Source organism: Amblyomma maculatum, chromosome 1 (assembly GCF_055883805.1).
Source record: "Amblyomma maculatum isolate TAMU_Amacu chromosome 1, ASM5588380v1, whole genome shotgun sequence".
Taxonomy (NCBI): domain Eukaryota; kingdom Metazoa; phylum Arthropoda; class Arachnida; order Ixodida; family Ixodidae; genus Amblyomma; species Amblyomma maculatum.
The window spans coordinates 320,022,332-320,048,250 of NC_139344.1; the positions used below are offsets into that span (position 1 = coordinate 320,022,332).

Genomic DNA, 25,919 nt, shown 5'->3' on the forward strand with positions numbered 1-25,919 from the left:
TAGGAAGCGAAAGGCACGGTAACTGTCTCACTTGTTTTCTGTGGACAACTCAACCGCGCCGTAAGGGAAGGGAGGAAGGTGGGAGTGAAAGTGGAAAGAAAGAGGAACCTTAGTGGAGGGCTACGGAGTAATTTCGACTATCTGGGGATCTTTTAACGTGTGCTGACATCGCACAGCATACGGATGCCTCTTCGTTTCGCCTCCATCGCAACGCAGCCGCCGAGGTCGGGCTTGAACCCGGGTACTCCAGCACAGTAGTCGGGCATCTTACCACTGCACCACCCCGGCGGGGCTACAACAAATAAACATTCGGTGGCAGGCTAGCCCCCGCTGCAAGAGGCGGTGACCTACCTGTCCCAGCCCCATTAGGGCCAGGATCAGCCACCCTCTTCTCCGTCCCCCACAGATACAAGTGTGACAGATACTTCGCCTTACCGTGCCTGTGAACCAATTATTATAATTTGACCTTCAGGTCACCTTGACAGGTACTGCGTCTCATTTTTTTGTAGACCAATTTTTATTTACGTTCTTTTCGCAAGCAAATAGCCCACACAGTTATTTTTTTTTCCTTTTCTCTCGCAATATAGGTTGCCACGACAGGTTAGTTTAAAAGTCCTGTACATGTGTTAGCAATTATTGCAGTCACAAAATTTAGCTGGTAGAAATTTGAAAGCGTATGTGCTGCAATATAAACCATCCTGGTTTCCTCAGTTCAGCAAACTGTGTTCTGTGCGGCCACGTCTTGGGCACTGTACCTGTCGTAGCAGCTTCTTAAACTTTCTTCTTCTTCACCAATTACCTTCCAGGTCTTTTTGTATTTTGTAGGAGCATAGGTGAAGACACCGCCGTTTCATTCCACAATATATGTATGTGTATATTTATGTATTAAAACCTCACTGGTGCAGCAAGTCCGCCAGACACTCTAAATGTCTGACAGTTTGTTGAGTGACTCGCCGCACTGGCTCAGTGGTTAAGACGCTTGGCTACTGAACCAGGGTACTCGGCTTTAAAGGTCCCCAAGTGGTCGAAATTTTACGAGGCAGCACCTCCTCCTTTTTGAAGCGAAAGCTTCACTGCGCTAAGTAGGGCCGCGCTCCCGCTTCTGATAGCCCCCGCCGCGGTGGGGCAGTGCTAAGATGCCCGACTACTATGCCGGAGTATACCCAGGTTCGATCCTGACCACCAGCGGTTGCGTTTCGATGGGGGCGAAACGAAGAGGCGTTCGCGTGCTGTGCGATGTCGGTGCACGTTAAACATCTCCAGGTGGCCGAATTGTTCCGTAGGCCGGCCTTCACTCCTTGTAAACCAATTTACAGTAGAAGCGAAACTTCACCACACTAGATAGACATGTCCTTTGCGTGGCACTAATGTGACCTTCAAATGGCCTTGACCTGATTAAGTATGTGCACAAAAAGGTGACATACAGCGTCTTTCCTTTCCTGTAAACCAATTTATTTATTGAATTATGATGCCGGCGGCTGCGTTTCGATGCAGGCGAAACGAATAGGCGTCCTTGTGCTGTGCGATGCCAGTGTGTGCGATAGCCACGATGTGGCGCAGGCCTGACAATAATGTATGAGAAGCAGAATTGTGTGGCAACTGGATCTAGCTGATCCGTCACTGCTGTCCCGTGCGGGTAGATAATTGAGAGGTGAAAAGAAAAAGAGGACGAATGAAAAAGGCTCACGTCGCAACAGCCGTCGTCCGCCGCCGAAGCGGTGGCGAGCGCAATGATGGCTTGCACAACGATTATTGATACACCGGTGGCAAGGAGCCTCCGCCGCAAAGGGCGAATACCTTATAGGTTCTTCCTATATTCTATACCTATAGGTCTATAGGGGAACCTATAGGTTCCCAGCCCTGAAGGGCCGGAAGCAGCCACCCCCCGAGCAGAGCTTTCGAGTGCTTCCTGAGTGTGTGTACATCCGCCTGCCAAGGTGGGAAATGCCATGAGCTGACGTCGCAGTACAGTGACAGACTTGACTCGAAATGCCCGATCACGATTTAAACAGCTGCCTACGTGCGTGAGCGTGTGGGATCGGGCCGCCATCCGTGGGAACGGCGTGAAAGCCATTGTTCCACGCAGCGCCCCTCTAACCCTGGAGCCGCCCTTTCTCTAAGGCCCCTGACAGCCACCGGATGATAATGAAGTGTATGGTGCCATGTAGCTGCCTTTGGCATGGTGGTTTTAGAGATTACAACTACACATTCTACGTATTTTAAATGCACAGTTTAAGTGAAATCTCAACGAACACTAAGACGAAAGTGGAAAGTGATTTTTACGAGTCGCTTTGGCAGCATAGCGTTTGTATTTGGCACTGTACCAGGACATAGAGAGAGAACTCATCTCGTTAAATCTTATTTGGTACCCGGATGACAGGAAATCGGTGCCCGGATGTTGACACTTGGTTTTGGTTCGACGTTAACTCAAGGTAGCCGAGAACGGGAGCTAGTAAACGCATATATCATGCTTAAAATAAGACCAGTGACGCCCTAATTAGCGTTCTAAATGGAGCGATTGGTCTATGCACGCACCTGATCGCTGCAGTGGGATGGCGTGAAGTTAAAAACACCGAAACTATGCCACTGAGCTGTACTTTGGAAGAGGGGATTCAAATCGTCGTGCCTAAGTTCAGGTTCCGGAGGGATACACCAGCGGTCAGTGGCCGCGCAACCCTCCTCTCCCCTCTGCCCGTTCGAATTAACTGGTGCGAGCCCGCCCACGTCCGGAATAACGAGCGACTGACGCCATACTTACATGTAGGTGTATCTGGAGCGCGACCTCTTTCCATATTAATGACGGTCGAATTGACAGGACTTGTAAAAAGCTTGTAGGATTAAAGCGATCGCGAAGTGCCTTGGGCAATTTGAAGGTTATGACTTTCGTTTCGTAGTGAAGGGCCAAGAATATAGAGGAACCTTTGGGGCAGCTAAGCCCTAACGTGATCACCTTCAAATGTCGTTAGACGGTAAGAGGCTTGCCTGTGTCGCGATGTACCGAAGACGTGTTCCGTAGGTGCCGTGTCTCTCATGATATATGCGGCGAGTTGGGCGTGTTGGTACATATTTTTCATAAAAATCAGCGCAAAAAAAAAAAAAGTAGACAAAGACGAGACGACAAGGACGGGCGCTGAATGGTATAGTTCTTGAATATTATCTCAGAGCTGGGACCGTTCGCAGTTCTTCGCCATTCATCGACACTCGCTGATTCCGCTCGACGCCACGACGTGCCGCGCTGCAATACATCTCACCCGATGGTGCCGCTCGTTGGCTTTTAATGCCGTCGATGCATCGCTTTCTTGCCTAGCGAGGATCGCCCCTCATGTCGATTTCACGATAGATGAGCCAGTTAACTGATGCGACAGTTGTGAACTGCTGCAGCTAGTGAACACCTTTTGAAATCTTCAATGACTAGCCGCGAGTTCAGACACTCAAAAAAAGTTCCGTAAGTCCCGCAATACTCTCATTGATCAAACATACGCAATAAGGGCTGCGCGAATGGAAAACCTATCGCTGTCGCAAGCCATTTCCAGTGTTCTGACACATTTGGAAGCCGTGACATGCCGGACAAAAAAAACGAAAAATCGTGTCGTATTCGCCTGGCCTTTTTGTCGCAAGCTGGCGCAATTTCTGTCAATTAAATGAGTTTGGCGCGCATGACGTCACTGTGCCACCCCTGAGCGTTTGAGAACGTCAGTAGCGTGCAGCGCAATTGATGGGCTTGTCAGTATAGGGAGTTGAGAAAAACAGGCGCAGAAAGTTCCGAACTAATGCGAGGCCTAATTCACTCTTATACAGATGAAACATAATAAGCAATGGATTCTGTTCCACGTATGCATGCGTATAGACATGAAAGCAGAATCATTGACTGTAATATTCCAGTTCACTTTACATACGCCAGCACCAGGCATGTGGTACGAATGTTATGGCTTTTTTTCAAAGGCGTCAAGTTCAAACAGGCTCATCACTTGCCAGCTGTTCCTTTTTCATCTGTTCATGCACACATATATTTTGTATTATTTTACTCGGTCCTTTCCCAAAGCGTGGCTTCCCAGCCAACTTCCCCCCCCCCCCCCCCCCCCAAAAAAAAAAAAAAAAAAAAAAAATTCGTCTGCAGAACAACAGTGCGGTCAGGCCTCAAAAAAGCTTCGCACAGGATTGTTTAATTAACGTTACCCACGTGACGTCTTCGTATCGATCTGCTTCCTGCTGCGCCAGTAAGCAGCGTTAAACTAACTTATGACACGCCAGTACTGGCAAGGGCAGTAGCGTACTTAACACTAAACCAAAGCAAAGTGCAAGAATAGTCACCTGTGCACGAAGTGCATGTCCTCGAGGTACTTGCAGCCCTTGGCAACATCCACGCATATGCTCAGCAAGTCATTCAGCGTTAGTGGTGACCTCTCGCCCTGCAAACGAATAAGAAGGCAAAGCGCATGAAAGCGAAAGTAACCACAATTCCCGACGAACGAATTAAATTCGCCACGGTGGATCAGTGATCAGGGCGCTCGACTGCTAATCTCAAGGACGCGAGCTCAATCCCGGCCGCGGCGATCGCTTTTCGTTGGAAAAAAGGTGCCCATACAATATGCGACATCAGTGCCCGTTACAGAATCCTCAGGTGGCTGAAATTTCCAAAGCCCGCCACTACGCCCGTCATCGTGTTCGGACTAATCAATGATTGACACTGTGTCCCCTCCACGTCATGGTTGGCATCAGTGACACTCGTTCGTTACGTCAAACCAGTGGGCACCTTGTGTGTTACACCAGCTAACAGCGCTGACACAGAAACGGAAAACGTGGCCTCCACAGTTATCGCTGTAGAAACACAGTTTGTTAAATCCCGTTCACTACATTTGAAAATATTAATGAGCATAAAAATGAGTTTAATTAGAGCACGAACTTTGCTCACGTGTTTCCTGTCCATGCGAAGAAAGATTCAAAGGACTACGTTAATTAAAAAAGAAAAAAAGAACTAACGGGGCTTACAACAACCGGTCGATTGCTTCTCAGGTAAGACAGAAGGTCGCCTCCTTCCATGAGTTCAAGAATGATAAAGTGCAGGCTGTTATCCAGGGAGATTCCGAGCAGCCTAAGGATGTGTTCATGCTTGAAATTACTGCAAAACAAAACAAAAATATTAGATGCTATCGATTAAACGCGAGCTCAATATTTTTTCTAGACAAAAAGGAAACGCTCTCCAAAATTCCGTCTGACCAGATCGCAAGTGAATAAACGAATAATAAAATTACTTTCGACGTACCTCATCAGCTTGGCCTCCTTCAGGAACTCCGCTTTCTCCTGCTCTGTAGCGCCTTTACGAAGATTCTGCGCGAGATAAAAACGTGAAACGCAAAGCCTTTTGTTAAAAACGCAAAGTTTATTTTTTGATTTTCTTTTTCAGTGTGCATGCTATTTCGGAACTCGCTCCCAGCAAGCCCGCGGTAAACAATGGTGCGCAGCACTGACCTTGACCGCAACTTTGGTTGGTTGCATCCCTTCACCTCCGAGGTTGTGCGCTATGCCTTCATAAACTTCGCCAAACGCTCCGCTGCCCAAAAAATTCGTGAGTGTTATCTGGTCCCTATCGATAAGGGGAACAGAGGCGAGTTCTTCGTCCAGTGGCAAGTCCCTGCAGAAAAAAAAAAATTGATCCAAAAATTCTGAGGACGACATTCCCTGATACAAAATTTTAGGGCAGATTTTTTTTTTTTTTTTTTTTTCGCAAAGCAAAAGAGAACGCGGTGGGAAAGCGGGGTAGCGGGAGCAATAGAAGGAGGAGAGTGTGTTTAGGGCATTTGTTGATGCCGGCCTCGCTGAGGCCCGCACTCTGCACGGCCGACGGTCTCGGGTGTCCAATGAGCGAGCGGCGCAGACCTCGTGGTTCTTCTCTCTCGTATTCTGAGAAATTATTTTTGTCTCGTGACTCTCTTGCCATCGGTTACGTCAGCGCCGACAGCGGCATGGCCCAACTGCCGAACATAAGAGCTGCGCTCTAAAACCAAAGCCTTGTTTTCATTTATGACTTTGTTTTCACGTATACCATTTGGTGCTTTGCAGCCTTCAAAGACATTCGTAACAGCTTTTATGTTGCACAACACCCTCTTGCTAAAGAAGAGATACCGGCTACTGATAAAAGTACTCAGACGCTCCACATAACCAAATAACATTACAGTATATTGTGCTTCCGGGAAATACTGAAGCGCATGTGCACTAGCTCACACGTCTCATTAAAAGACGCAGTAATATTTCGGCCGCCTACGACATCTTTATTATAACGCAACGCTTAGTTCAAGTCGTCAACACTGCACACAAGCCAAAAAATTCGCTATTAGACTTATTCCCGTGCCAACAATGGCGATATTTCCACCTTTTGTTTGCTGGAAAGAACTGACGCTCTCATTCATTTCCGCAGCAAGTACCAGTGCAGCCGAAATGCTTACCAGAGGACGCAAACATATCGAGAGAGTAATGTCTAGAAAAAAATTAAAGAGCACTGCAGAATCTACATTGGAGTAATTCAAAAGCATGGATTCTGCTGTTGGTTGCTTCTAGTTGCTTAATTCACTTCTTGTTTACCCATTTTAGTCTTTCGTACCTTCAAATTGCGCACCAATCCTTTCCTATGTCCGTTTTCGTCTCTACTTCCGGTTGCTTGACGTCACATCCTTGTCATCACATTAATTCATTTCCTGTTTACCCGTTTTATGTTCGGTACTTTCAAATTGCGCGCCAATCTCTTCCTATGCCATTTTTTTTGGATCTACTTCCGGTTGCGTGACGTAACATCACTGACATCATTTTATTTGACTGCCTTAATTATCTACTTTAGTCTTTGGTACTTTCAAATTACGCGCCAATCCCTTCCTGTGCCTTCTTTTGGCTCGACTTCAGATTGTGTGGCGTCATATCCTTAATGTCACGTTAACTGACTGATTTAATTCAACATTTTAGTATTTGATGCATTCAAATGGGGCTTTAAGCCATTGGCTAATGAGACCATTTTCGCCTTTACTTTCGCATTTTTCGCCTCTAATTAATTACCTAATTAACTTATTAGCCTAATTATTTTTTCGCACATAACATTACGTCACCCTGTGTTGATTGACACCACTCATTAACCTCTACGACTACTTAATTACTCACAACTGCTGCGGACACGATTTTGCGTGTTTTGCCTCTAATTATTTACATAATTAACTTACTGGCCTAATTATTTTTTCTGACACAACATTACGTCACCCTCTATCGATTGACGCCACTCATTAACCTCTACCACGTTTCACTTACTCGCAACTGCTGCGGACACGATTTTGCGGACGCGGTCTGCGCACGCGGCCTGCTGACACGGCCTGCGGACAGAAATCTGTGAACATAGCGAAGTATTGCTTTCGCATTAATAAACTATTCATAGCAACGAAATAACTTGCCGAAAGAGGTCGCTGTCCGTACCATTGTTACTAGCATACTAGTAAGTATGCTAGTAACAAGGACGGAAAAATAAAGAGCATTAAGCAACAGGTGAAAAACACAGAAGGTAAAAATTGGATAAATTCGATGGAAAAAAAAAACAGAGTGTGAAATTATACCGAAAGTGGAAAATGCAGATCAGGAAGGAACATTTCTTTCATAACTCAAGAGGCAGTGCCCTACTTTTTGAAGCTAGATCAGGGTGCCTTAGAACACGCAGCTACAAAAGGAAGTTTAACAATGGAGATGACGCATGTGCTGTATGTGGAAACTCCAGTGAAACAATTGACCATATTATACTCGAATGCAATGGTATCCATCCGGAAGTTGATGCAGGCGCAATCACTGTTCCTGAAGCTCTGGGGTTTAGAGTTAACAGTGGCCGGGTGAATAAACCGGCGGTGAAAACTAGCAAAAAACGGCTGGAAGATTGGTGGCTTAAAAGCAGAGAAGTGACATAATGTTAGTAATGTAGAAGCAAAATTTAATAAATAGAATGATGGTTTAGTTAACCATTCTAAATCAATAATTAAGATATATGGAGAAAAATGAGCATGATAGCTACTGCTACCACCCCGTTTCAAAGGGGACGCTCCTATATTCCATCCATCCATTCATCCATCCATCCATCCAGGCCTGCGACTGACATTTTGTCATTTTTACAAGTAACTTAGAAATGGCTAGCGATGAAATTGCGAACACTTACCCGAGGGCGTACAGAGCGTTGTTCTGTTGGATGAAATTTCCATTGCGAGGCAATTCACTCAAGGTCGCCAGTTCCAAGTCCGGTCGGAGGTCACGGATATTGTCCTGGAGCACTTTCTTTTCCTTCTGCCTCCTCTTGTACACTGGAAAATAGGTCTGGCGTAAACTTACGTTACAGCTTAGCATTGTGCAACAGAGGTTTTGAATGAATCTTACCGACGTAAAAAGATATGAGAAGAACACTGGCGAACACCAGGATTCCCAGGAATGCAAGGACAATGATCCTTCTTATGGAGTTGCTCTCAAGACCAATAACTGCTGAAATGGGATGAAAACATGGGATCGGACATTAATCAACGAGAATTACAGCCAACCGCATTATTTTGTTTCAATCCCGTAACTCATGACGAATAAAAAAAAAAAAAAACGGGCGTCTTGTCAGTATCATTAAAGTGCACATTGGGCACGAGGATGAGGGATTTTTTTTATGTTGTCCTTAGAGTAATCGTCCGTTTTATTCTCTTCTTTTAGTGTATAAATGGTGGAAAGAAAATGGTTACGTTCTATTTTCTTCTTTCTTTCTTGCCTGCCACATTCACCGCATCATAAATGTTGTGTTCCTGCTCGATATATGTATGCAGTTACCTGCATATAGAGCGTTCATGTGGAAGAAACACACACATCAAAAAAGTATATTTGCGAAGTACCAAGAAAAACTCCAATTTAAATCTACAAGTGCTAAGTTAATATTCATAGCAGCGTGTATAACGTTTGTTACGCACCTCCGGGCTCAGGCAGCGTGAAAGTCTCGCTGGGTTCGCTGAACTCTCCCTCGCCGTACTCGTTAAGAGCCCTAACCCGGAACACGTACTGGCGCTGAGGCGACAGGTCTCGAATCAGCCAATGGTTGATGCTGCTGTTGTACATGGTGACCCAGGCGGACTCAGTGGGCGCACTGCCGTCGTCCTCCCGCTGTTCGGCGACCGTGTCCACACTCCTGGAAGGTGACAATATCGTTCTTTATACTTGTCTCGTATAATGGCTAGTATTCTGGTCTTGGCAACACTCTTAATCTGGTTGTACGTAAGCCCCAGTTATGAATGGATTATGAATGGAACTTTTCAAAAACTTATGTTTATAACTGGAGCTATAGCGTGGAACCGGAATATTTAGTGCATGTCTCGTCTTTATTAGAAACTGCTCTTTATAAAAGAGAATGATTTCAGAGCACTCTGATACTTTCCCAAGCAGCACTGGCCTTCCACGTTAATGGCTGCCGGAACTTAACAGCATCAGCACAAGAACCAAGTTAGCGGTTATTTTCAGTCAGTTCAACCCGCCAAGTCTTAACGCTGTTAAACTGAAATACTTACATAAATATATGCTTGTGATAAGGTAGACAAGTATTATGGGGGAAGAAAGAATCTAATATTGTAGCTTGCCTGAACGTTAGCTTGAGCATCTACACATGTTATAGTTCACAGCACGGAGGCACTGAGAGGACGGCTCTTGAACTAGAGTCAAGAAAAACTCAGAGAAAGCGTTCTCATTATTGTGCTGCGGCCGTCAAGATGCCTCCATGATTCGCTAGTGGCAAATAAAAAGAGACTGTTGTTTTCTGAAAGCTGTACGGCTTGGAGCCCGCTCCACGAAATCTGTTACAGAAGTGTGCCAAGTACACGAAAATCAAACGAAACGTACATCATTGTTCCATCATGTTGGAATGAAGTCAACGAACCGGCCGCTTGCGGATTTTCCCCGATATTCATCGGAAGTACTCCTACGGATAGCGCCACCAAATATATATTTTGCGGGAACTAAATAATTTCACGCGCATGTTCTGCTCAGACACCTACGTGTACGATCAAATTTTATGTGTTTTCTTGCTACTGCTTTTGATTTTTTAAACGTGAAGAGCAAGATTCGATCAGTGTGATTCAAGGCAAGAACGCACCTACGCCGCAAGCTTCGATTCGCGTTAAACTGAGGCGCTCAGGACTTCTACGAAGCTTCGCCTTGTATCAGTGCTTCCATTTTCTTCAGATTTTCCTTTCAAAGCGCACTGATGTAATACTGTTCCATCTTTTCTGAGAACAAGGCTGACGTTCATTGACAATGCTTAGCGTCGGGGTGCCTTTGATTTCGATCTCTGCGACGGTCTGCTCACCGTTATAGCTCTTGTCTCCGTTCAAATCTCGCGACCTCGCGGCGGGCTTAGTCGGCCGTCACGGTGCTCCAGGGAAAGCTCGACGGATCGCAATGCAGACTATTTCCGACCGTAGCGCACGACGCGGTATAAATAGCGGTCGCTGAAGGCGTCCGATTTCGAGACTTCTGGACGCACAGGTGAGGTCCAGGTCCTGGTGCAACTTGGCAGCGCGTCTCTAATTCGGAGTGACAATTCACTGTTATAAACCTTCTCCATATACTTGACGCGCAGACTTTCCATGACACTACAGGCGAAAATTTAAAGTTATTGGGGCATCAGTACAAGCTTGAGAAGAAAAATCTGTTGCAATTTTATGCAGGTGCTTTGAATGTCTAAATACCCCTTTCTTTTCGTTTTAACCACGTGACGCCCATGAACGATATGAACGATACACGCAGAGGAGTGAATCGGAGGCACAGAATAGCCACCTCCTTATTCAGTGTTTTATTTTGTACAGAGTTGTTCGTGCGATCGTTCCGAATCCAACGTTAAAGTATAGAAGCCTAAATTCACTAATCGGATATACGCATTTTTTGTAGTATTTATCTTGCCAAGCTTGCGTGGTGTTCTCCAGTCTATCTCTTTGTGAATGTATACACTCAATGTAAGCACGTTTTAGTCGCGCTGCAAATACATTGACTATGTATCGACGGGATTCCGTCCGGTTACGACATGCTTTTTAGCGAAGATGCAGTGACTGATCAGGGTCCGCATTCCGATTTGCGTCGTGATAGAAACTTTCGCTATCTCCCTTACCTCGAGTCATATGATTGGGGGAAAGGCCGGAAGCGGAAATGGCTACCACTTCTGGCTGCGGCGCTTCCACCAATTGCATGACTCGAGGTCGGGGAGAAAGTTTCGGTAACAACGCGAACTCGGACCCAGAGCAGTAGATGAAGACGACGTGTTAAGCCTGGCCCCGCGTGAAGCCCCCCATTTGTTGTTTGTCCACTACTTCGCTCTGCCTGCGAAATTCATACTGACGTGCTGCCAAGCGTGCTGCAACACGGGTGCTAAAAGTGGGCGCGATAAACTCAATTGATAGTGCAAGTCCCGAAACTTTTTTCACACGTGGAGCGAAGTGGCAGGTAGAACAACGCTCCATGCAGGTCAGGCTTCAGAATTCTATACTGGTTCCCTGCCGCATAATGTGGAGCCTCAATTTTCAGCGACTATATAGAAACAGTCTGATACCGAAGCCGTTTTGTTCTTCGTGCATTTCAAAGCGCAGGCGTTAAAGGCGTCCAAATAATTCAGCGTAAACATTATAAGCGAGGAATCACGGGCTTAGGCAGCTGGCAGCACTTGACACGCAACATGGCCATGCGCTGACCGGTCGTTGGGTGGTGTGACGTCACGAGGCCACATGACATGGCCGAGTTGGCCAACCGCGGCTACTCCTGTAGGTCACGCAGGCACGTTCTTACAGCTTGGTAAAAGTGGAGCTGCGGTGGCCTTTCATACAATGTTGCAGCTTACGACAGTATTTAATGAGTATGTGCGGGTTAGTAGAGCCACAAATTATAAGGTTATTAATTAAGTGAATTGTAAATTCCATGTACGAAAACGAAGATCTCCTGCTAGGGGGCCGGCAAACGGGAGCCATTAGCACTGTTAGGGCACCGTAGCACCGTCTCGCCGTACCATAAAATAATAATAACATTAATAATAATAATTGGTTCACATGAAGGAAAAGGCGCAGTATCTGTCAGACTTGTTTCCGTGGACACCTGAACCGCGCAGTTAGAGAAGGAAGGAAGGTGGGAGTGAAAGTGGAAAGAGAGAAGAGGAGCTGTAGTGGAGGGCTTTGGAGTAATTTCGACCACCTGGGGATCTTTAACGTGCGCTGACTTCAGACGGCACATGGACATTTCAGTTTCGCCTCTATCGAAACGCAGCCGCCGCGGTCCTACTCTAAAATACAGAGTTGAAATGTCTCCTCACCCCTTTTTTTTCTACTTTACTTTTCTATGGCATACTGAGAAAGGTGTATGCCTGTTTGACCTTTCCGCCTCAGCATGCAGGTGATGTTTTGCTGATGATAATGATGATAGGTGGTTTCAGCGTCGCGAGAGTGATGTTTGGCAAAAACGGAATTTTTCTGGATAGGATGTGCCATTTTGACTGAGGACATCATCATCATCAAGGCCAGTCGGGAAAGAGCGCGGGCTCGCCGCAGAGCAGAGTAGGCCCAAACAGTCGGCAGCTAGGCGTGGCGGTGAGCCATGGGCAGATCCTAACGTGGCTGCAACGCTGCAGTCGCGTTACGATCGTCACTGTCGATTGTTCGGATCCACTCTACTAGACAGTTTTCCAACTATCCCTCTCTAAAACCGCTGCTCAAAAGGACTGTCATCTGCATCATAGGTGCACGACTAATAAGATGTCATTGTGTAATGTGCAGAATCGGCAAAAGTTTTCAGGTCGCATGGTTCGATGTTAGGATGTGCAATGGAACCAGAATGAAAGACTGGTGGAAAACCAAAGCTGCTTCAAAGCTTCCGAGGAATAAGGAAGGGCGCTCTCTTCGCCCTCAAGACAGAGCTTGATGGGCGCTATAATGCTTTTCACTACACGGCTAAATAGCAAGCCTACAGCAAAATGTTCTTGACCAAGACGACATCATCGTCTATGCGACTGGACTACATCACCGCGCTGTTCTATATCCCTTCATTATTCTCTTATGAAGTAAACTCAGATGTGGTCACCGCCTGAGCCGATTTTCGCGCTCACCTGACTTGGAGCTCGTAGAGCAGCAGCTCCCCTCCGTTGCGGGGCACCTCGTCCCAGCGTACCTGGAAGAGGTCCCTCCCTAGCGCGGAAGGGGACACTTCAGGCGGTGTCGCCTTTCCGGGGCTGTCGGGCAGCGTCTGGAAGGAGAAGTGTCCTGCCGGGGGCCACGGGAAGCTGTCGTTGAGCGAGCTACGGTACGTGAGCACCATGCGCAGCGAGTAGCGGGTGCGGGGACGCAGCTTGCGCAGCGGGTAAATGTACGTCCGGTTCGCCTGCGTCGCCTCGCTCGTGAAGTAGCGCCACTCCGAGGTGCTCGGCTGCGGGCGTAAGAAGGTGCAGGATGAACAAGAACGAAGTCCGAACAAGGGGTAGGAGGAGATTTGAACTGCTCTTGATCTCTGTAAAGTCAGTTGTGCACCCTGAAAATGCAAGTTATTGCAAGAATAACTTCTTTTCACTGGGTGGGGGGATTCTAAAGGTTGGCATGCTGTTTTTAATTCACTCATACGTGCGGCGTAGCAGCGCACGAATGACTACTGATCTGTGTGTCATCCTTTTTTACTGCTTCCTTTCTTTAATCGCTGCTGCTCGCCAAGACAATTAACTGATGTTATCGCAATTCTATGTTCATTTCAAGCCATTTTCTCGATCCCCTTCTAAGTCTAGATCTCTAGACTTGAGCAGCACGCGTGAAATGTTTCTCCTGTCGTATAAATGATTGATTTCCCGATACATGAGTAATATTTTTTAAGGCGCGGATAGATGAATCTTGCAATCAACGTGCTTCACCACAGAAATGAAATGGACTCTAAGCGTTTTACTTTAGCTTCTTTTTTGATCGCTCGACTACTCTGCCTGACATCTATAAGCTGTCTTCACGGGTCCTGGGTGCAGTTTAAGACGCCGTTGCCACAGCATAGATAAGCCCTTCTTCCTTATAAAAGAGCGAACTGTCTACGTCAGTGTCCGCTATCGTCTGGGGCTCTCGTTCAAAAAGTAAGCCTTGTCCACTGTTCATGGTTATGCACTCACCTTGAGATATTCGACTCTGGTGCTCAATATAACCGGTTTGCTCGGGGCTGTCCAGGCGAGATCCATTTCTCGCGAGGTTACTCGAGCCAGGGTCAGGTTCGCAGGAAGATCGAAGGTGGTAACGGACCGTAGCTCACTGTCGCTGTGCATGTCGCCTTTCCGAGAGTAGGCTCTCACCTGCATACGCAACACAGAACGCTATGCTTAACTATCAGTTGTCCATATTATTAACCGGAGGATTTCGAATTATATGCCCGCATAAGAACTCTCCCATGGCAGCACAGGGGTGGAAAGCGTAAACATTCTTATGTCTATGTTACACTACCGCTACATATAGTGTGTAATACTTTCATGTCTTCGCGAAATGCAATGTTGTATATCGTCCACTCTTAAGGTGAACACGTGAGCGCGTGGTCGCATGGCCGCGCTCTTCGAAAGACTAACTGTGTCGTACGCGGCTGTGCATTAAGCCAAGAGAGAGATCATGCTAAGCATCACCTTCAGATCCATTTTTGCCCTTCTTACTATGCTTTAGTATTCTAGCTGCCATGTCAGACGTTGCAGCCCTCCGAAGAGTGCAGCCACACGCTCGCGTGTTCACGCTAATTGTGGACGACCCTATACATAAATGGCTTTTGATAAGAACAATCTGCAACATGAGAAACACACATAATAAAAAAGTGAACGCCACGGTACCAAACTAATTACAACATTGATCGTTAGTTTCTGACCATCAACGTTCCCTGACGAAAATAATCTTCTGTGCCCACTCACCAGGATGTTGTATTTGGTTCCAGGAGCCATGTCCTTGAGTAACATTCGGTAGCTGAGAGGGCGGTCTTCGGTGGCCGGACCCGATAGGTAGGACATCGAATGCCACTTATGAACACTGCCGTCTCGGTACCAGCGCACCTCGTAGGACAGTGGATGCCCATTGGGCTTCACCGGAGGACGCCACTGAACCGCAATGCGGGTCGGAGTCAGGGCCTCCGGGGGCACCAAGATGGGCTCGCTGGGAACTGCGAGGGACACCACGATACGTGGCTCGACATCGCGAGAACTATGGTTTCTGGCAGAGTTGTCACGATTCATTTTCACGTCACATTCCAGTTAAACATCGAAGAAGTGAACCAGGACCGCCGTAAAGTGCCAAAGATATTTCAACAAATGTGAGGGCTTAATGCAAGCGTGCCTCCAACAGAACAGTGGACAAGTGTACAAGCTTACGAAAGAGCCACTCTCCTCACCTCCTTCTGCCGTCTGGAACACGGCGTTTGGACCAGGGCTGGACATCCCAATGCTGTAGAAGTTGCTCATGGCCACTCGGACAGTGTAATTTGTGAACGGCAAAAGGTCTTTGAGAATGACCGTGGTATTGTACGTCTCCTGCAGAAGCAAAACGAAGGAATTCTTTTTTAGACTTTTAGTTGAAAAGACAGAACGCTGTTCACATTTTTTCAGATGAACTGGTATTACGTATATATTTAGCATGAAAAATCGCCACAAAAATGGAGATGTCTTTTTCCTGTCATTACACAGTAATTATGCGATCGGCTTTGTTTAGCGTGTAATAATTGTATTAATACTCTGTCATGATCGCCTTTCAGTTCTCAACCCCTTTGAAATTAATCTCCACCTGGCACCGTGGAGAAAAGAGTAAACGATGCCGCTTTATTTGCGAGGTAATTTAGAGTGTTAAGAACGTATGGGAGGCGTATGGTAATTGGCAATTCAGCACGCGAAAGTAGAACGTGGGTTATGACTGCGTTGAAATTACTGTATTTCAAAACTCGTATGTTTAATATAATGCGAAGAAATTAATTAGCGCCTAAGATATGAATGTCATTTGCTATTAACAAAGTAACTGGGGCCATTTTATTGATTGCTTTTTTTCTTCAGATGTGCAGAGTTGAGCAGAATTTTCTAAACCTGCGAGCAGTTTATTTTGAAATTTATTACAAGAAATTAGAGATAGGCCTAAGTTTAATTTACTGTTGATGTTAATCAGCGGACTTCAATCTGTTCACTTAATGTCTATAAATTTCATTCAGACAAGCCTAATAGTTTTCGAGAGATTCAATTTTAGCATTCACCTGTAAGTAGATAAAGCTTTCTTTTAAGGAGGACGCAACGACCATTATATGACTATAGTTAGTCATCATCAGCTGCACTATATTCGCTGCAGGGCAAAGGCCTCTTCAATATTCCCCCAATCCACCCAGTCCTACGATAACTGCATCCACTTCAACCATGCAAACATCTTAACGTCATCCGTGAATCTAATTTTCTGCCACTCCCGGCTACCTTCCCTTGGAATCAAATTTGTTACCCTTAGCCACCATCGGTTATCCTGCCTTCGTATTACATGTCCTGCCCATGCCCATTTCTTCTTTATTTTGACTAGAATATCATTAACTCGAGTTTGTTCTCACACACACACTGCACGCTTCCTATCTCCACATTATACCTATCATTTTCCGTTCGATACCCCTTTGCGTTGTCCTCAACTTAAGCACAAACCGCTTTCGTTAGCCTCCACGCCTGACTATTTAGTCTCTGAATATTATTACGCACGCACTAACATCGCACACTAACGCATACACTAACTGACATCCTACACTATACCCTGACGCGATGCCAGATTACCTTCAGGTTAGCATGCGATAAATTACACTTTTTCCTACTACAAACGGTTATCGAATGTTTCACTTAATGGCGCCTATCACGCCAGTAGCTTACCAGTGTCCTACAGCCATAGAGTGATTCGGCGCATTGCCAAACATTGTCAGGAGTAATAACGCCGTAGAAGAGCGTGTACTTTATGGACGCCATGGAAACTTTCTGGCAGACAGAGGGCCTCACGGGCTCGGGTAACTTGATCACCAGCTGGTCTGAAGAAGCCGATAGAAGCGTCGGCGCAGTAACATTGTCCGGGGGTGACAAGCACACCGCGTCTGCGATGGGAAACAAACAGCAACTGTGTATACGGCCACTCCCGCGAGTGGGTGATTGGCGTGATGAAAGCTCTTGACTAATAGTACAGGATTTATATGCACTGAAAGAAAAGAGTTGCCTGTGACGTAGGCATCTACAGTGACGCTTCCAGAAGGATGAAATACAAGGACATTGTAGCAGATCAGGTAAGTTAATCTAGAACCAACAGCCTTAACACGTGCACAACGTACTATCGCCGACTCAAACTGAAAAGTTGAAATAAACGAATATACAGCCCATTTCTGATAAATAAAATCAGCAAGCACTGATAGGCCAATTTAGGCTACCGGCGTTTTTCACATTCTAAATTAACTATCTACGCCAACAAGATACGTGCTCGAGAGGCGAGTGACTTGTGGAAATAACAAAAGACAGTTACAAACACGCACCAGGATAAGGTTGAAGGTGGTCGCCGATGGCCCGTATGCCTCGGATTCCCCTGGCAGCTTCGGACTGGACCCGTCTTTTCTGCTGGCCGTGCGAATTGGGAAATGGATCGGGGACGACCGCCGACTTGAACTTGTCGTAACTGTAAATCTTCCCCGTCGACGAATTTGACCAGTAGATGAAAAACTTGTCAGCGGTGAGCGAAGTCGGTGGTAGACCTAGTGAAAAATCAGCACAACTACAGCATTGGTTTTCACGGGCGATGCTACGTAAAAAACGAAGTGAAACGTACGACGAAAAAGTAGTCACCTATTTTTGACACTTTATTAACGCGGTGGCATTGAAAAAGGCTTTTGCGCTGATAGAGGCTTTTGCAGAGAATGCTTGCGGATATCCCGCGTGGACGCATATCCGCATAATACATAAGCGTAAGCGGGTAATCGAGAACATAAGACTCACTACCGAATGCACTTTGACGAATATGCCGTGACTGACAAAAGATCAAGATTATAATGCAAGCGGTGCGTGTATTGTCGTAGCAAGGCAATCCTTTGCGCCGACAGCGTAAACTTGCAGCGGTTCACCAACGCAGCCTTCATAAGTCGGCCACAGCATAACGTGACCTTGTCGAGGCGGGACAGGGAAATATCTCAGAAAGGCAGCCATTAGCATCCGGAAGGAGCATGTTGCGTAGGAGGGCAACATATATTGTCCGTAATAAGCAAACCACATGAGTCCTTCTTGCCAACAAGATGCGCAGCTGAATATAGATCGCAGACATACGTGTTTTGGAGTCGACGGAAGAAAAGTAACTTTAATAAGTTAATAAGGTTAAGTTATATTATATAAATAATAATATAAAAATTAATAAGGTAGGACATATAAACAAATAAGTCTCGGCTGATTTTAGTCCAAACAATAACGCATTCTTCTAATGAGCGGTGCTAATCCAGTCCACTAAAAATGTAAGAAAACTGCATGCAGATGTTTCTCAGCGTTTGAATCAAACAATGGTTATACGTATGTACTCCAGCGCTTGCTTTCGGCGCACCGTGACTCCTTCCTGAGCGCACGTGGCGTTCACTCAATTCATACTCCGTTTGAAAGCAGGCGAACTTTCGCGCTCTACTCACCGACATCCTTGACCTCAGTGGCATTTACGATGATGGTGCAGTTGCAGCCTTCCATGTCGGCAGACCAGATGTGTCCGTGGTCCCCGTCGACCCACAGCACGCGAGGTTCCCACCTGATTGACCGGTCCAGGGTGACGGCTTCTCCCACAGACGAGTGCGGGTCACAGGTGCAGTAGTGCCGGTCTCTGCGCGTCCTGACCTTGTACTGCTGGAAGCTCTTAGCCGGCTTGAAGAAGAGACGCGAGTTCGAGCCATCCGTGTTGCACATCATGAGCGCTGTCGAACCGCGCTCATTCGTCACCGTGTAGATCAGCGTGCTGTCATAAAGCGCGCAGATGAAAGCCCTATGTTAGTCCAGCTACCTAAGAGCAACGTAAAACTGTGAGCAGAACTCATTCGTCAGCTACTTGCCGAAGCCACAGTAATGCCTTATGCCGTCTCTCCGGATCTCTTCTAGAGGTGGTTTTTAATGCATTACACGGCTTGTACGCATACATTCTAGGGGCACAGTGCTCCTAGCACATGTACCTCGCGTAGTCGAAACCTTCGTGGTGATTCCTTGCGCAATGCATTCCAGCCTAATGTAGAACTTAAATCACACAAAAAAAAAAAAATATGGGTATAATATCGCCCTAGATTCTATGTGTTGAAAGCGTGCACCAAGAAAAGCTGAGCGAACCCTGCTATTTGCCTCAAGTTGTGACATCTTCGGAAAGCCTATATGTGCTCCAAAGAAGAAACTTTGTCCAAAAGAAAACACCGCATAGTCGACTTGCCTTGTGAAAGGGTCCACCTCGACAGAGTTGATTGGTTCACTGCTGTTGAGGACGCTGTAGATGTTGTGCCTTTGGTTGAGGTCCATCACAATGATGGAGCTCTGATGCGTGGAGTGCTTGGTCTCTGTCCAGTAGAGATAGCGGCCCACCCAGTCGATGGCCAGGCTCGTGCCCGCCGAGGGAACGCTATGCATCTAGGTTTAAAAAAAAACGTATTCTGAATTAAAAGCGCGAATGAATAGCGAATGAAAACATTACAGAGGATTATCCTAAGTTGTGATGGCACCACATATGTCCTGGCATATGTTTTTGACTGATGCTTCGATGCTTCTCACGCCGTTCTCGTGCCGGGGCCTCAAATCCTGTTAACTAGAAGGTTCACACTGTCCACTGCCAGTCCTCGTTTGCCCTGTTAACCTTACATGGCCTAGGCATGGTGAGTAAGCGGGAGGCTGACTAGGTTTCCGTCGGCCCATCGCGCCGCGACTATGCGACAGGCGGCAAAACAGAACTTCGGCGGTGAGAGAAATAGCTATAGGGCTTTTTTTTAGTTGAAAGCCTTTTTTGCCTCATACGTGGCCTGAACAGCAGGTGTCAACAGAAACCAGGAAACGCCGTTCGCACCCAAAAGAAAACAATCGGTCATCATCGGAAATCGAACCACTATCTCTCCAATCCCAGCCGGGGGCTCAAACCATTACTTCTCGCCAAGCTTTCTTTTACACATGATATTTATTACATGAAATTATGTGCAGAAAGGGTGTAGTTCAAACTATTTACAAAAGGCTATCCTATTTTAACAGAAAATACAATTGAAATGGCGGAAAAGATAAACACTGTGTCAAATGTGGAATGCAGTCTGGTTGAGAGTCATTCTTCTCATAAATGCTCTTTAGTCGCAGCGAAATTCGGCTAAAATGAGTGCTGGGTTCGGCGTTGCAATGCAACACGCGCGTCTTCGACAAGATATGGAGTCCGAAAAGTTCACAGTGTTAATAGGGGTGCATAGGGGTCTTAGGGTTGGTTATCAGGTTCAGTAACTACAAGGTATCGCAGACTGTACAAATTTAGAACAAAGTCTTTTTTAAGAGTTCTTTGCAGAACGTCCAATAAGAGAATTGCATTTTTGCGATTAATGAAACAATGTTTAATTGCTTCAGGCACATGACTCAGACGGCAGTTGATAAAAGATACAGAAAAAGTTTTTTTTTTTTTTGTCTATGCAGCCATATGTTCACGGGAAGAGCTTCGGTGTGTAATTTAAAGAAAAATGCTTTTCTGCACGAAGCAATCAGCATTTTGCGCACTCGCTTCAGCACATCATTGCCCTTAAGACCGAAGTATGAAGAACGATACAATGGCGGAAGAAAGAGAATCGATATCAGTTCTCTCTATAATAAGCAGAATAATGAGTACTCAGTCGAAAACTGGACTGTCATAAACCGCACCGAAGCATAAACTTCCACATAAATCCTAGTAAACAGGGGCTGTCACTAAAATTTGAATATACCATTAAGTTCCGGAGCAGAGTCATAACGTTAATTTACAAGAATTGATAACCGTATTGGAACAATTGCGACAGACAACGGCCGCTCTCATAAAAGTGTACTAAGCTTAACCCTCTGTACTAACAGGCCTGACGAGGTTAGCACGTCGGATAGGTTGATGACCTGATAAACGTCGGGAATACTCGATGAAAGCGCTGAATATAATGCCTTGCGCAATGGACGACCTCGAGCACATAAAGTTTTGCCGCCAGAAACATGTTGCAGGGCTGGACTCAACCGACGATTGAAAGCTGATGGGGGACAAAAGCCTGACCATAACGCTGAACAACCGGAACCCTCTGTCTCCAGTTATGTGCACTTGATTTAAATGCATGCTGTTGAAAACCTAAATATTTTGAAGGCCCACATGACCATTCCACTCCTGCATATTGGGGCGGTGTTGAGCCCCACGAACCAAACCAAAGGCAAAAACATTTTGAGTGATTCATCTGAGCACCAGAGACGATACCAAAATGTTCTATCGTGGAAACAACTTTGCCGATGCTAGGCCTACTAGTGCAGAAAAAAAAAAAGCACGATCGTCACTCCACGCCAAGCAAGTGGGAACAAATCGTAATTCTTCTTGTCTAACATAAGGATCATAGTAGCGATGGCAATGACGATGAAGTTAGGGATAATAATGATAGTAGCGATGACAATGACGAATCATTTAGTAGATAATAATAATAATAGTAACGATCACTAGCGATAGTGAAGATGATGATAGCAGCGATGACAGTAATGATGTGGTTAATGAAAACAGTCCTGTGAAGTGGCTTTCGCCATTTCCATTCAAGCGCAGCAATTTTGTTTCATCTTCTCATAAACTCCAGCTCTTTTCAAAGGACTCGAAATGATAAGAACGTTCTCACATTAAAAAAAAAAAAAAAGAGTAAGAGATTCCTTTCAATTCATGTCCACGAACAGCAAGCATGATCACCGTTTATCAGTACGTCGCAAATTAAAAGCTATATCCCTTTAAAAACAGGTTGCATCCGCTCACCACGCTGACGTTGGAGCCATCGAGGGCCGAGGTCATGAGGAGCCCCTTCTCTTCGAGCCAGAAGACGCGCCTGTCCTGGCCCAGGTAAGCGAGCGCCACGGGCCGACTGGCCTTGCTGGACAACAGGCGCTCCTGGTGCAGGTCCACGTCGCTCAGCTGGACGGCGTCTGCCTTGGCCAGCAGCAGCCGCGGCACCGGGTGCTCGCGGGCCGTGCTCATATGCACCACCTCGCTCATGGGGCCCTCACCAGCACGGGTGGCAGCGCTGACCTGCACCCGAAATGACTCCAGGGTTGCGGACACGTGCACTACAAGGTCGATTATTCAGAGAAGAAACATCTGTAAGAGTGATTTCGCATCTCCTTCAGTGCCAGCTGTAGGTGCCTAGCATGGACATCGTAATCGTACAGTGCGACATTGTCCATACAATGTGGCAGTTCGCCAGCTGAGCAATACGCGCGCTGATAGCGCTGCTTGAGCCGCAGAAGAGCGTGGTCAATTGTTTCCCCTAAAAATAATCGGATGTGTAAGTGCCGTCCTTGCATGATGTGAGAAGAGCGTGTCGAACGTGTTTACCGCCAGATCTCCTACCTGAAAGTAGTAGGTTGTGTTGGGCAGCAGATCGGTGATGCGGTAGTGCAGAGCGTCCCCGGATACACGCACGTTGCTGTACAGCGTGCTGATGCTGCCGTCCTTGAAGAACCAGCAGTTGACGCGGTGACTTTCGATCACCCCGTTCGGATGCTGTGGACGCGCCCACCGGAACTCGGCTTCGATCACCGAGCGCTGGCGCAAAGGTGACGTCTTGTGGCTCACGAACACGCGGGGCTGCAAGGGCTCCGTGGGTACTGCGGCGAACGAGCCAGGATGAGCTCACGACTGCCTGCTAAATCATCTGAGAACTTTAATTTTACTGCCTTCTTTGAATCCCATCATACTATATTTCTGACTAAATGATGCGCTTACTTGATTATAACTCCAATAGGTTTCGCGTTTAAAATGCTGATTTTTATTGTCAAACAAGATGCAGCCTGTAAAGCTCTGCAGTGAAGTTTACCTGAAGTACTGGCAGCGCAAACGTTTGTTTGCTAAACCGGCCTTCCTGTACAGCGATGGTTTGCTTCTAGGTTCAAAAATTTCGCGAACATTTGACTTGCATAGCTTTCGAATTAGAGCAGAATCTAACACGTAAAGTAGGAGAGGAAAAAGTTTAGTTTATGGGGTGTAACGTCCTAAAGCGACTCAGGTTATGAGAGAGGCCGTAATGTAAGACTCCGGAAATTTCGACGACCTTGGGTTCTTTCATGTGCACTGGCATTGCAGAGCCCATGGGCGCCTAGCTTTCCACCTCCATCGAAAAGCTGCAGCCACTACACCCTTCGGTCACAGTAGTCAAGCGCCCTAACCACTGCACCACCGCGGCGGTTCGAAGCGAGAAAAGAAATATAACTAACTTTTGACGTATAGAAACTTGCGCCTTTGACTGCCGTTTCTCCTGACTTCAGGCACAGTAATCTTGTATACACATATGATGGGAAAACACCAAGAACCCGACCATAAACCTGACTACAAAGAGCGTGAACCATTACCCGACATTGGCGAGTAGATCACCGTCGCTGTCGGCCTCGAGGACGCCCAGAAAGTGTAGGCCCTCACTACGATCTCCAGTCGGGTGTAGGGTCTCAAGAGACTCGAAGCCGGATACACGAATCTGTTTTCTTCTGTCATCTGAACCAGAAAGGGTGGGTATAAAAGATTATGATGGTACACACACGCCGCGATGACAAATAAAATATATATTCGTGCTTTTTGCAATGCTTCCTTTTTGTCGAAGAGGAGCAAAGAGAGATATTGCCTTTTATGATATGCATGTGCGGTCGCTTAAGATTGAATCAGACTCTGTAGTCCAGCTTCATTCATTGTTTCATTTTTCCTTAAAATACAAAATTGACAGAAGCTGTGGCTTCTCAACTGACGTGTGCATAAAATACCCTGATGGCTTTGTATTATTCACTGCATTCCTATGAATTTATATGGATGTCATTCTGCAGGGTTACGCCCACTTGTGTATTGTGTCCTAATACTCGGCTTATGAATTTAAACATCCAAGTTTTGAGTAAGTGGGACTAAGCAGACGACATTTATTACGTACAATGTTCCGAAATTCCGCTCATCAGCAGTTGTAAGCGAACGTAATATGTTACGTCACAGGACATGTAACCATACAGGAAACAAAAAGCCATTTAAAACATTTTTCCAGTGCATCTTATTTTAAGCAGACATAAAGCATTGAGCTTGTACAGTCGTGGACGGTGTCTGGTAACGCTTTCAATGTCATTTATTTCAGATTCTAGAGAACGCAAAAATTGCATCGCGCCAGACAATAGCTGAATTCATAAGTCATTACTAACTCGCTGTCTGCTACCTTAAACGAACACGCTGATTGGTCTATGTTCCGAATGTGTTGCTTAGGTGATTTCAGCTAGATATTATAATGACAGTTTCCATTAACAGGAAACGCGTTTTGTCCAGCCTTACACTATAAAGGTGCTTGTTATGTCAGCTTCTAGTGAATAGTCGCATCATTGAAATTAAAAAAAAAATGAACGCTCATTATGCCTGAAGAGTACGTGGCTTGCTTTATTAAACAGCTCACAGCCGTCGGAAGTGATGTCATTAAACTCCTTTTTACCCAGGAACAATATCTGTGTGAAACAACCGTGCTTAAAAAAGATGTCAAATTGCAAGTTTTGTCAGTATAATAATCCATTAAGGAAGCTTTCTAGTTAGTAAAGACGAGAAACTTGCCTGGGTGTGCACTTCCCGATCGTCTTTGATCCTGAGCTCGTAGTACACTTTCCCGTAGTTGACGTCAGACTCCAGCGGCCAGATGATGGTGAAGTTCTCCCACGTGCCAATCACTTGGATTCCCTCCGGAATTATTTGGGAAGGGACGACGTTCACCACTGCCTTGTCCATCCCAGCTAGAGAAAAAAGAAGTATTGGCGTGCAGCCGACTTTGCTCAATGTTACCAGTCAGGACAATCCCCCCGGTACACTTTGCGCCGTCTAGGGTAATCTATGGCAAATAGGTTTTGCGATGTCACTCATCTGTGATAAGGCTTCCAGCAGAGCAGGAAGAGGAATAAAATTGTCCACGCAATCAGAAAAGAAACAGAAAGGCAGGAAAGCGGGAGCTACTTGAGTGAGGCATCGCTACAATATGGCGAATATTTGCACGAAAGAGATGGAGCGAATCAAAAGGTCATCGCAAAGAAAAGGGGACACGGTTAGTTGTATCATTTCCCTAGAAAAACGCAACCAAAATGAATCGGTCTAAAACGTCTACAGTCTAATTCCCAGTTTATTTTACGTCGTACGAAATGGTGGCGATATTTTTGTGAAGTTTTGGGATATGGCTATTATTTTCTGTTTGTTTTTCTCCAATGTTCGTTCTATAGTGAAGTAAATTAATTCATATTACTGTATAGCTACAAGTGCTGCAACGAAAGCAAATCAGCCTCATTGTCGCGGCTATTCGGTCGTTCGATTCTTTGCTCCTTTCTCATTGTTGTCATTAAAAAAAAAAATGAGACGATTCTGCCGCTGGCGCTACATAAGTATACTTTGGTGCGGTCTTCCTGCGTGAACAACGGGGTCCAATGAACTAATTTCTTGCCTGGATATGGCTGTAGAGAGGAGTCCACAACGGCAAGTGCCTTCAGCTCGAAGAGACCCAGGCCTTTCAGCGTGGCGACGCTTTGGCCGATCATGTTCGATATAACGGCCTGCTTCTCCTGGTGAATCCAGTAGAGTCGGTCACTGAAGTACCATACTGGCCCTTTCCTGAATGGTCAAAGCCAAGAGAAGAAGAGTCGCGATGTGAGCATCAACAAGCAGCACTGCTTAGACATATGCTGTCCAGCTGAT

The 25,919-nt window shown here is 46.1% G+C and overlaps 1 protein-coding gene across 1 annotated transcript in view; it reads right to left on the minus strand.

The window, feature by feature from the left end:
- Window positions 1-25,919, minus strand: part of sev (receptor protein-tyrosine kinase sevenless) — a 163,105-nt gene that overhangs the window by 13,840 nt on the left and 123,346 nt on the right. The window contains exons 20-39 of the mRNA XM_084577895.1: window positions 25,669-25,835; window positions 24,798-24,973; window positions 23,579-23,717; window positions 22,581-22,837; window positions 21,990-22,259; window positions 19,440-19,633; window positions 18,664-18,980; window positions 17,533-17,748; window positions 16,889-17,103; window positions 15,397-15,535; window positions 14,924-15,168; window positions 14,150-14,326; window positions 13,118-13,434; window positions 8,958-9,172; window positions 8,392-8,493; window positions 8,177-8,318; window positions 5,470-5,632; window positions 5,264-5,328; window positions 4,990-5,119; window positions 4,312-4,409 (exon numbers count right to left, since the gene is read on the minus strand). Of these exons, the coding sequence (XP_084434021.1) occupies window positions 4,312-4,409; window positions 4,990-5,119; window positions 5,264-5,328; window positions 5,470-5,632; window positions 8,177-8,318; window positions 8,392-8,493; window positions 8,958-9,172; window positions 13,118-13,434; window positions 14,150-14,326; window positions 14,924-15,168; window positions 15,397-15,535; window positions 16,889-17,103; window positions 17,533-17,748; window positions 18,664-18,980; window positions 19,440-19,633; window positions 21,990-22,259; window positions 22,581-22,837; window positions 23,579-23,717; window positions 24,798-24,973; window positions 25,669-25,835 (3,744 nt within the window). The remainder of the gene's footprint in view (window positions 1-4,311; window positions 4,410-4,989; window positions 5,120-5,263; window positions 5,329-5,469; window positions 5,633-8,176; window positions 8,319-8,391; window positions 8,494-8,957; window positions 9,173-13,117; window positions 13,435-14,149; window positions 14,327-14,923; window positions 15,169-15,396; window positions 15,536-16,888; window positions 17,104-17,532; window positions 17,749-18,663; window positions 18,981-19,439; window positions 19,634-21,989; window positions 22,260-22,580; window positions 22,838-23,578; window positions 23,718-24,797; window positions 24,974-25,668; window positions 25,836-25,919) is intronic.